The sequence below is a fragment of the Lampris incognitus genome, chromosome 17 (genome assembly GCF_029633865.1).
Source record: "Lampris incognitus isolate fLamInc1 chromosome 17, fLamInc1.hap2, whole genome shotgun sequence".
Taxonomy (NCBI): Eukaryota; Metazoa; Chordata; class Actinopteri; order Lampriformes; family Lampridae; genus Lampris; species Lampris incognitus.
In genome coordinates this window covers 42,915,649-42,927,808 of record NC_079227.1, presented here as the reverse complement: position 1 = coordinate 42,927,808, position 12,160 = coordinate 42,915,649, and the positions used below count along the sequence as shown (strand labels likewise).

Genomic DNA, 12,160 nt, shown 5'->3' with positions numbered 1-12,160 from the left:
GCAATCCCGCTTCTGACACCAGTGTGGCGAACGTAGAAGCAACGACAAAGGTAACTTTGCAGCCCCTTTATTGAACCCACACAGAAACAAGAACTTACCGAAATGTGACACAATACATGGGGGTCATCTACTCGAACAACTGACAATCTGCACGCAGTGCCTGATGGGTAAAACAGGACAATTGGCACAATTCTGACGGGGTAGCAACTTCGCTACATTACTAAAGGCTCGCTGGCCGATCGGACAAGGGTCGGTCGCCTTTGGTTGGGTGGTTTGCGATGTTACCTCGTGGTGCAGTACAATTCTAGATCGAATTCCGTAGGGGGCGGAAAAATGCTCGGTTATACTTTTTAGCAAACATAGCTTAGCTCACGTCTGTTTTCCAGTCGCCATTATCAAGCTGTTTTCATTCGCCATTTAAACAGTAACGTTACACGTGATAAAAACGTGCACTTACTTTGCTTGCAAACTAGTTGCAACTGATCCCAATCGTTAAAATAAAACATAAGGAGTAATGTGGGAACATCTGGGACTAAAGCAATCATTGTTCTAAAAAAAAAAACCTAATAATAATTTGTTACAGCTATCTAATTAAACGTATTATTGTTATAACAGAAATAAGCGTGTTATGTATCTCTGTTTGACTCTTGTTGGGTTCGATCTGTAAAACGTTTTAGTAGGTGACAGAATCTGGAACGGGAGTTGGCCCCGCCCACTGCTGCTAGTGTATAGAAATTTGGAATGGGAGTTGGCCCCGCACACTGCTCCTATTGTACAGGAATGTGGAACAGGAGTTGGCCCCGCCCACTGCTCCTAGTGTATAGGAATGTGGAACAGGAGTTGGCTCCGCCCACTGCCCCTAGTGTATAGGAATGTAGAACGGGAGTTGGCCCCGCCCACTGCTCCTAGTGTATAGAAATGTGGAAGGGAGTTGGCCCCGCCCACTGCTCCTAGTGTATAGAAATGTGGAACGGGAGTTGGCCCCGCCCACTGCTCCTAGTGTAGAGAAATGTGGAACGGGAGTTGGCCCCGCACACTGCTCCTATTGTACAGGAATGTGGAACAGGAGTTGGCCCCGCCCACTGCTCCTAGTGTAGAGAAATGTGGAACGGGAGTTGGCCCCGCACACTGCTCCTATTGTACAGGAATGTGGAACAGGAGTTGGCTCCGCCCACTGCCCCTAGTGTGTAGGAATGTAGAACGGGAGTTGGCCCCGCCCACTGCTCCTAGTGTATAGAAATGTGGAAGGGAGTTGGCCCCGCCCACTGCTCCTAGTGTATAGAAATGTGGAAGGGAGTTGGCCCCGCCCACTGCTCCTAGTGTAGAGAAATGTGGAACGGGAGTTGGCCCCGCACACTGCTCCTATTGTACAGGAATGTGGAACAGGAGTTGGCCCCCGCCCACTGCTCCTAGTGTATAGGAATGTGGAACAGGAGTTGGCTCCGCCCACTGCTCCTTGTGTATAGGAATGTGGAACGGGAGTTGGCCCCGCACAATGCTCCTTGTGTATAGGAATGTGGAACAGGAGTTGGCTCCGCCCACTGCTCCTTGTGTATAGGAATGTGGAACGGGAGTTGGCCCCGCACACTGCTCCTCATGTATAGGAAGGGTTACATGCACAGAACACATTGCATTTCAACGTATGCGAGTACAGAGAAATAACAATAAAGAATGTAAGAATAAATATAAATCTTATGAATATAAGTCTAAAACCTGAATCTGTCGGAGCTAGTCTGCTGTTTCTGTGCTTCTGTTTCACAGCGCTTTCTCGGGCGTTGTCTCGGATTCGGAGCCTATTATAATGAGCATTTATGTAGCTCTATAATTTATCTATGATAAGAAAAAAAAAAGTCACGAGCTTTTATGTCACAATAAGGGCATAGATAGGTGCTCGTTCGACCAAACCCTTGGGTTTACAACCATGCGTATAATACACACCCCCTTTTGGAAATGTTTTTAACAAATAACAGAATCCTTAACGATACATCCATCCACCCATTATCCAAACCGCTGCTCTCAGGGTCGCGGGGATGCTGGAGCCTATCTCAGCAGTCACTGGGCGGCAGGCGGGGAGACACCCTGGACAGGCCGCACCGCACCGCACCGCACCGCACCGCACCGCACCGCACCGCACCCTTTAGTACTGGTGAGTCACCTGACCTACATGTCTTTGGCCTGTGGGAGGAAACCGGATCACCCGGAGGAAACCCACGCAGACACGGGGGGAACATGCAAACTCCACACAGAGGACGACACGGGACGATCCCTAACGTTGGACGACCCCGGGGTTCGAACCCAGGACCTTCTCGCTGTGAGGCGACCGCGCTAACCACTGCGCCACCGTGCCGCTCTCCTTAACAATTAATATCTTTAACTAAACCGAAAGACGCGTGTTGCACCACTATGCCGACCATCTCAGCCAACAACGGAGAAATGTCTGGCTGACTCCCTTCCGGAGTCCTCCTCGGCACAAGTTCCGAATAAGCGACTATTTGCTGTTGATTACCACCGAAGCTTCGGAGCCCAAAAAATGGTATTCGGTACAGCCCTACCGGATTTTTGGCTTTTTTTTAAACTTGTTTAAATTGTATTGTATTATCTTTTATTCTTATTTTATTGTTTCCACTTCTCTCTGTTGCAGTTGCCGGAGTTTGGCCAAATCATTTCACTGCTCATTGTACTTGTGCATGAAGTATGTGAGGAGTAAATCTGTGAGTGCTGAATCTGTGTTTGGGCGCGTGAGAACCGTCTCTGGAGCAGTGGCTTGGTTAATAATCCGCTCTCAGGAGAGGAAGCTGGTCAACAGGATGGATTGTGCGCCCAGCCTCAAACCAGCTGTAAACTCCCGTCCATATCTAATATGACCCCCGCATTCTTCACAAAGCGCTAAAAACACTCCCAGACTCCCTGCCAACCCCCTGCCGACCCCCTCCCCCTCATGGAAAAGGGTTCAGTCACATGTAAAACCCTTTGTTTCCTCAACATCACTTTTTGCGAGACTATTCAGCGAGTGCGTGACTCCCCGGCCTCATGACAGCCCTGTATGTCGGTTGGATAATGCAGAATTGGATGATGCATAACTGCACAAAGAACAACTGCACATGGACAATAGCCTTTTCAATGGATGTGTCACGTTACTTCGTCATTGCTGTACTCCAAAGTTCTGTTGTGTTTTTGTGTCTCTATGTTGTGCGTACGCTGACCGCCTTTTGTCCTTTCTGCGTACACCATAATTAATTCTATAAAAACAAGCTGGTTGGGCAATAAAGTGTTGAATCTTGATAAAGTACTGAATCTTGAATTGTGGTGCTGGTTCACACGGCTCTGACCTTGACAGTGTGCAATATTTCACTCCTACCTAAAACGACCGTGGGCAGTCAAAACGACCACCGGTTTTTAAACTCTATATTGTGTCGAGATAAATACCCAGTTGAGATATTAATGCATTACATGTATGTTAGTGTGTCTGTCATGAAACTGACACCAAAATTAACATTTTAACAACTTTAATACTATTTTTGAGACAATTTAAATGGCCGCTGTCCAACGCCTGTAAATACTGCAGCAGCTCGGTGGTGGTCATGGTGCGTCTGTAGCGGGGTCTGTAACCAGACCTGATGTTGGACATCGTCACAAGTCAAGTTTACACTGTTTGTCTGCACTGGAGGGCGCTAGTGTGTTTCTAGGACACAACAATGAACTTCATGAAGAAAATGACGCGACCAACACACGTCTTAAAAACTGACATGACGTAACGCGCACGATCACGCGCAATTTACAAGCCGGTCATTTTGACCGCCCGTGGTCATTTTACGTAGATCTTATTGTAACTTTTTTGTGCAATTGGTCTAAAACTTGTTTTAATGCAAATATATGCAATTTTAGGAGCATTTAGGGAGCGGCAGGTCTGTATCTTTGTTTCCCACAACGCTATTACATTTTGAAAATCCCAAACGGTCATAACGACCGCCTATGTCGTAACGGAATAGGGTGGCAACACCTGTGCTGGGACAAAGACCGCAAACATACACATCGTGCATTCCCAGCTAACGCTGTGCTCAGCGACCGCCATGGCAGATGGCAACATGCTGAGGCCATGTGAAAGTTAACGGCTTGATAATGCACAGTTTTATCCGAACAGGCCATCTGTCCAGGTGGGCAGACGGGCTGGCTAACCACGGGCTGCTGGATTGGGTCATGGATTATTGAACTGATCTAAAAAAAATGTAAAAACCAAATAACTTTATCTTTATTTTCATTCAAAATCATTTGCAGTGGCCACTGCTTATAGGCTGTGAGGAAATCTCTCCAGGACGATGTGCTCATTAATATATATATATATATATATATATATATATATGTGCCATTGTAAATAGCACACGCCAACAAACAGGAAACCGGTATGAACGCTGCAGTAGAAACCGGAAGTCCGTGAACTACAGTTATTATGAGATACTTGTTTCAATATAATTGAACACATGAAATTAAATTGAAATAATTGCGGGGTACAGTAATGCATTCATGGTATAACAAAACACGAAGGTTGATAACTTTGTAATTATGGGGATCTAATGGGGTATGGTAATGTACCACACGTAATGTCATGGGGGCTTGTTCCCTGTGGAGGTAGCGCGAGGTGTGTTGGCTGTAAACTAAGTGATTGTTCCCCGGTTGTTCAGGTAGTAAGTAAAAGTTGTGCAGGCCGCTTGTTCCCCTTTGTTCACAGTAATTATGGGGCAATTTACAAGGTTGCTCCACAATAAATATAGTTCAACAAAAAAAAATTAGGTACAGGTACATCCCCATGACTAGTACACACGAAACAACATGGCAATGTCGACATGAACAGAAAGAGCAACACATAATGTGTTTATGCTATTAACACCCACATGTTTTTTCTATTCTTCTTTGGCTTTTACAAAAAAAACTTGACAGGGTGCCGAGAGAGGAGGTGTGGTATTGTATGAGGAAGTCGGGAGTGGCAGAGAAGTATGTAGGAGTGGTGCAGGATATGTATGAGGGTGGTGTGACAGTGGTGAGGTGTGTGGTTGGAATGACAGATGGGTTGAAGGTGGAGGTGGGGTTACATCAAGGATCGGCTCTGAGCCCCCTCTTGTTTGCAATGGTGATGGACAGGTTGACGGGTGAGATCAGGCAGGAGTCTCCGTGGACTATGATGTTGTTTGCGGATGACACTGTGATCTATAGTGAGAGTAGGGTGCAGGTGGAGGAGAACCTGGAGAGGTGGAGGTATGTGTTGTGACCCAGAAATATTCTAAGCACCTTGCATAATTTACTAAAAAGGACAATTTTTTTTGTCATGGTACATTGTAATTTATTCCAGTATTTGTAATTGTATTTGTGTTAGGTATTCTGAATAGTATTTTGCTTAGTTATTGCCAAGAGGTCAAGTGTCAATATGACATCATCAGAATGCGCAGTGAGGAGATGCGATGGGTTAGAGCTGAGTTGTACATGTGTATGTGAGCTCCGCCTGCTTCGTGAGAAAATGTAAAAAAAACCCACAAATAAATTAAAAAAGAAAAAAAAAGAAGCAGAACCGGGGAATAAAGTTGCCAAAAAGAAAGACCGAGTCCTGGTCTAATCAAGGGTGCAACATATGCACTGGAGAGAAGAGGTGGGTGAGGCACAGCAGCCATTTTGCGCCAGAATGCTCACCACACATCAGCCCGAGGTGGAGAGGGAGGAATCACTGAGCCAATTACATGGGGGGACGATTAGGTGGCCAGATGGAGAGAGCCAGGTTGGGAATGTTGCCAGGACACAGGGGAACCCCCTACCCTTTGCGATAAGTGCCATGGGATCTTTAATGACCACAGTGAGTCAGGACCTCGGTTTAACGTCACATCCAAAGGACGGCGTCTCCTGCAGCACAGTGTCCCTGTCACTGCACTGGGGTGTTGGGTGTTTTGTTTTGTTTTTTCCACCTCATCTCATCTCATCATCAGCCACTTCTCAGGGGTTGGATCGCGGTGGCAGCAAGTTAAACAGGGCACTCCAGGTGGACTGTCAGCAGTCGTGAAGAAGACATTTGTGTAGTTGAGGTCGGTACGTACCGTCTCTTTAAGAGACCTCCGTGCTGATGACGTCATCCCAATGAGGTCGTCTCGCGATTGCTGCGCAGTGTAGGCAGAAGTAGTAAGCATAGCGGTGGAACATCGTTTTACAAATGGCAACAGTACCTGCAGACATCTGCTACATTTCAGCCTTTGAGGGAATTTTAGTTTTACTGTTCTGTCACCCTCATGCGCCCTGCATAAGCTGACAGACGGATAACTCCTACCTCTAATGCGCAATTAAAAGAAGTTGAACTGAATGTCGTCGTCATCGTGGTGATTGGGGGAGGAGTTATCTGTCTGTCGGCTTATGCAGGGCGCATGAGGGTGACAGAATACCAGACGTCCCTCTCCCCAGCAACGCCCTTCAGCTCCTCCTGGGGCATGCCAAGGCGTTCCCAGGCCAGATTGGACACGTGGTCCTTCCAGTGAGCTCTGGGTCTACCCCAGGGTCTCTTCCCAGTTTGATGTGCCCAGAAAACCTCAAAAGGAAGGCGTCCAGGGGGTATCCGAATCAGATGCCCGAACCACCTCAGCTGGCTCCTTTCAACATGAGGGAGCAGCGGCTCTACTCCGAGCTCACTCCGGATGTCCGAGCGCCTCACCCTATATCTAATGCTGAGCCCAAACACCCTATGGAGGAAACCCATTTCAGCCGCTTGTATCCGCGATCTCACCATTTCGGTCACTACCCAAAGCTCATGACCATAGGTGAGGGTTGGAACGAAGATCGGCTGGTAAATTGAGAGCTTTGCCTCCCGGCTCAGCTCCCTCTTCAATACAACGGTCCGGTACAACGTCCGCATTACTGCTGATGCTGCACCAATCCGCCTGTCAATCTCCCGCTCCATCCTACCCTCACTCGTGAACAAGACCCCGAGATACTTGAACTCCTTTACTTGAGGCAACAACTCGTCTCCTACCCGGAGAACCAATCCACCATTTTCCAGTAGAGACCCATGGCCTCAGACTTGGAGGTGCTGACTCTCATCCCGGCCATTTCACACTCAGCTGCAAACCACCCCAGTGCGCTGGAGGTCACGTTCTGATGAAGCCAACCAAACCACATCATCCGCAAAGAGCAGAGATGCAATTCTGAGGTTCCCAAAACGGACACACTCCTCACCTTGGCTGTACCTTGAGATCCTGTCCATGACTATCACAAACGGAATCAGAGACAAGGGACAACCTTGGCGGAGTCCGACACCCACCGAAAACATGTTTGACTTTGTGCAGAGAATGCGGGCACAGCTCTCACTTTGGTTATACAAGGACTGGATGGATTGTAGCAACTGCCCGGTACCCCATAACCACGCAGTACTCTCCACATAGTGCCCCGGGGTACACAGTCGTAAGCCTTCTTCCAGTCCACAAAACACCTGTAGACTGGCTGGTCAAAGTCACATGCCTCCCTCAGCACTTCCACAAGGGGAAAGAGTTGGTCCGTTGTTCCACGACCAGGACAGAATCTGCATTGTTGCTGCTGTATCCAAGGTTTGACAGTCGGTCAGAGCCTCCTTTCCAGCACCCTAGAGTGGACTTTCCCAGGGAGGCTGAGAAGTGTGATGCCCCGATAATTGAAGCATACCCTCTGCCCCCCCTTTTTTTTCTCTTTTCTTTCTTTTAAATTTTTTATTATTCGGACCAGAGGGAAGACTCCCCCCTACTGGCCGACCAACACCACTTCCTGCAGTAACTCACTGTTCTCGGGAGGTCTCCCATCCAAGCACTAGCCAAGCCTATACATGCTTAGCTATTGTCATTTGGCAGAGCCGGGGTACATGTTGGAATGGCTGCCGGCAAGAGAAGCGTGTCAGGAGTGGTTTGCGACAGAAGGGTACCAGCAAGAGTTAAAGGTAAGGTTGACGAGATTGATGTGAGACCAGCTATGTTGTATGGTTTGGAGACAGTGGCACTGATGAAAAGACAGGAGGTGGAGGTGGAGGTGACAGAGTTGAAGATGCTAAGATTTTCATTGGGAGTAATGAAGAAGGACAGGATTAGGAACGAGTATATTGGAGGGACAGCTCAGGTTGGACGGTTTGGAGACAAAGCAAGAGAGGAAAGATTGAAATGGTTTGGACGTGTGTGGAGGAGAGATGCTGGGTATACTGGGAGAAGGATGCTGAATATGGAGCTGCCAGGGAAGAGGAGAAGAGGAAGGCCAAAGAGGAGGTTTATGGATGTGGTGAGGGAAGACATGCAGGTGGCTGATGTGACAGAGGAAGATGCAGAAGACAGGAAGAAATGGAAACGTATGATCCACTGTGGCGCCCCCTAACGGGAGCAGACAACAGTTAAAACTTGTGCAGTTCTGATAGAAGCCAAACTAGTGCTCATTTCTGTTGAGCATCAACCACACCGTTCAAGTGTTTGATGTTGGAGACTCAGGAAAAAAAAAATGGATGCCTGACAGAAATTGGTGTTAGTTTGGCCACTTTCAGAACAGCAAACATTTTGGAATAGCTGTAATAGCTAAATAGTAAAAGTCCAAGAAAAGGAGAAAAGGTGCATGAGTCTGTTAATTGCATAAAACACTGTTATTTGTTGTTCTTTCCACTCACTATGAACACAGGGCATGTTGCTTCATGTGTTAGACATACCTGATTTTCTTTTAAACTGCAATGACTGCGGAGCAACGTTGTACTTACCCCATAATTAATATGAACAAATGGGTAAAAAGCATTGCCTCATTTCACAGCTTGCACACCTTGTACTTACTTTATAAATACAGGGACAAGAGCTAGGGGAACAAGCCCCTCTTAGCTCTACAGGCCACAAACTTTACACTGGCAGCGAGCACCACAATATTTGATTTGGTACATTATTGTATCTAATTAAGTTGAAGTTGCCTCATAAGATGCCATTGTGAAGCTGTTGCTAAAGGTGGTTCTGTGTCCAGCATCGCCAAAGCGAAGCTGGGAGTCAAATTATATCTTAACTGATATGCACAATGGCAAATACCACAGGAATAAGATCCAGGTTGTAAAAACACAGATTTGTCCTTTAAGATGTGGAGAAGTGTTTTCCAAGGGCTGAAACTGTACCTTGGAGTTTGTGGTGCTTTCCAGGAAACAGAGTCTGTTCCCAAAGCCTTCAGCAGCCAGACATAATTTCTGTTGCTCCTTATTGACTGTGGCCAAACACTGTAGAACGACCTCGTCATCCTACAATAAAAACACACATGGAAATGCATACAATTATAATCAATATATACACATCAGTCAGACGGTTAAATTCCAAACAGCCTTTGTGCTGATCGTCTGTGTTGAAATGAATTGTGTATTGGTAAGAGGCATGCAGATGCCGTCATAAACACACAGCCAATACAATTCTGTTGCTCCGACAAGCAGGTTTAGCAGAGTGATTTTCTTAATCCCCATATCTTTCTAATGTGAGGAGCCAAAATATGTAGACATTTATTTACATATAAGGTTTGAAGCATGTTTAGCCGGGGTCCAGATGTTTACAATGATGTTTTCAAAAAGGAGATGTGTTGAATCATGGTTTCTGAAGGCTTAAATCTTGGCTTCAGTGGACAGAGTTGAAAACAGCGACAAGATCCACCAAAGTACTCAACAGTTTCTCAATACTGACTATTGGACTAATAGGTTTAAATCCTTTGAGGAACTAGCTGGCACACAAATCGCTCCCAACCCACTTACAGCTCTGTCTTACCCCCCAACACTAATTTACCTACTTCATTCCAAAGAGCCAAAGTGTCACTACACCCCGAGCTGAACGTCTTATACTCGGAAACACATACCTCCCCCAACCTATGACAAATGGATCAAAGAAGTTTTAATATCAAATTCAGATTCTCATTGAAGGCTTCTTTCAAACCCTTTGAAAAAAACTTGGAGCTGATTTATTGACCACACAAGATGCTCCAGATGTTGATGATAATTAGGATTACCAGGAGTATCAGCCGTGCCATGACACATACACACACAATTCCACCCTACCTTTAAAGAAACATTCGTTTATTCTTTTCCTCTTTTTTATTATTATCATTACTATTATTATTCTTTTGTAGTAGTAGAGTTTCTTTCTTTCCTCTGGGGTTGGATCGGGAGGGTCTGCTCGGGGATTGAGGGGTTAGGTTAAGAATAATTATATACATGATGTCAACATTTGTAATTCTGTATAACAGAAAACTTGTATAAATAAATTATAAAAGAAAAAGTTTCTCAATACTGAAGTGATCCATGACGTTTCTGTCCATGTAATACTCATGAAGCCCAACAACATTTAATGAGGTCTGGGTATTTAAAAAAAAGTGTATAGAACATTCTGCAGATTGTTCACATGAGTTGTATCTTTCTTCGTGAGTGTATGGGGTGATACATTATGAGTGGGCAGCAGCAAAGAGAAAGAGGTTAACTCCCACATGATGGCTCATTTGGAGCTACTTTGCCCAAACTCTAAATCACCTGGAGGGTGCATAAAAAATACAAGTTGTAGCGGACTCTGGAAATAATTCACCATAATCGGTCCTGGTCACTTTAAGAAAGTGTTTCCGGGTTGACAGGGTGAGCCACGACGATGATTGGTTGAGGCAGCGCCGTGTTGATCGGGCTGTTGGTTTTGTATAGACGGGTTTCCTGTTTACAAACGTTACTGGGTGCGTGCGCAGCCAGGGGGCAAAACTGCTTTGGAAGCCCTCAAAATATTATGAGATGCATAATCTTTTGAGAGCTACCAAAGCAGTTCAACAATGAAAATGTTCAACATTTGTCACCTATAATATGCTGTGCCTGGGCACTATGTACGCATATACAGACCGAAGACAGGCGTGCTATTTTCTGTAACTTCATTCACCACGATGTCAATACAATATATCCGGTCCGTCCTCTAATCGCGTCCCTACATCAACCCCGTACTATATATATGTTCCCACACACATCCTATCAGTACATCTCCCCCTTTTAGCTTAATGTCAGACTTTCTTAAAAGTGCTTTTCTTTCATCACTAAGCATGTAACTTATCTTGAACAATAAACATGAATAGTCACTAACAGTGCTATCTATTGTGGATTAATCACTTTTTTTTTCTTCGAGACATTCCTATCATTTAATAAAACGACAACATAGAACTGAATGTCTACTCACTAGGGGTCAGGGTAGACTACCTGGGTCCCCGAAGCTGTGCAAGGATTATTCTGCCTTTTGAAACAAACCACTGCTTTCTAACTTGTGACTATAAGTCCATTCTCTTGGGTGGTCTTATGGACCGGCCCGATCTGGTCACTGTGGGAGTCTCTGGAACGACCCTGATGTGAGATCCATTTCTCCTAAGACTTCCTGAGGGCAGGTCTATGTTAAAGACCTTGGTGTATGAGCTGGACCACAAACAGTTCCTGTTTCCTTTGCGTTCTTCACCCAGACCCTTTGTCCTGGTCTGAGCTTTTGTCTTGTCTTGGTGTTGTGTCTTTTGTCGTACCAGGAAGCTTGTTTCATTTTCAAGTCCTGATCCTTCCTCCTGAAAGCCTGGATGTCAGGCCAACCTGGCTGTAGCTTCTCCTGACTGACGGTCAAGGGCATTCTGATGTTACGGCCCATCAGCAGTTGTGCAGGGGATGACCCGTGGGCCAAGGGAGTGGCTCTGTAAGCCATGAGGGCCTTGTGCAGATCCTCCCCCTTCTTTATGAGAGACTTTACCATTCTCACAGCTCTCTCAGCTTCCCCATTACTTTGAGGGTAGCGGAGGCTGCTCGTTGTGTGTGTGAAGCCATAGTCTCTGGCGAAAGATGCAAACTCCGCTGCAGAGAACTAGGGGCCATTATCCATGACAACAGTTTCTGGGACCCCATGGCGTGCGAAGATAGACGTCAGCTTCTCTGTCACATGGGCTGTGGTGATGGATGAGAGGTTGGCTACTTCTATGTAGCGCGAGAAGTAGTCAATCACCACGAGGTACATCACATTGTTCCACTGGAAGAGGTCCGCCGCAACGCGCTGCCACGGCCTGTCGGGCAATGGTGTCGTCAGCAGCGGCTCCGGTGCATTGTGAGCCTCACGTGCACAGATCTCACAGTTTTCCACTTTCTGTTTGATTTGACTGGTTAGACCTGGCCACCATA

The 12,160-nt window shown here is 46.2% G+C and overlaps 1 protein-coding gene across 1 annotated transcript in view; it reads right to left on the bottom strand.

Moving 5' to 3' along the window:
• The window catches only part of ryr2a (ryanodine receptor 2a (cardiac)), a 1,161,183-nt gene extending 1,149,442 nt beyond the window's left edge, over nucleotides 1–11,741 (bottom strand). Inside the window, 2 exon segments of the mRNA XM_056296806.1 lie at nucleotides 9,125–9,244; nucleotides 11,460–11,741. Of these exon segments, the coding sequence (XP_056152781.1) occupies nucleotides 9,125–9,244; nucleotides 11,460–11,741 (402 nt within the window).
• Between the last annotated feature and the right edge of the window lie 419 nt (nucleotides 11,742–12,160).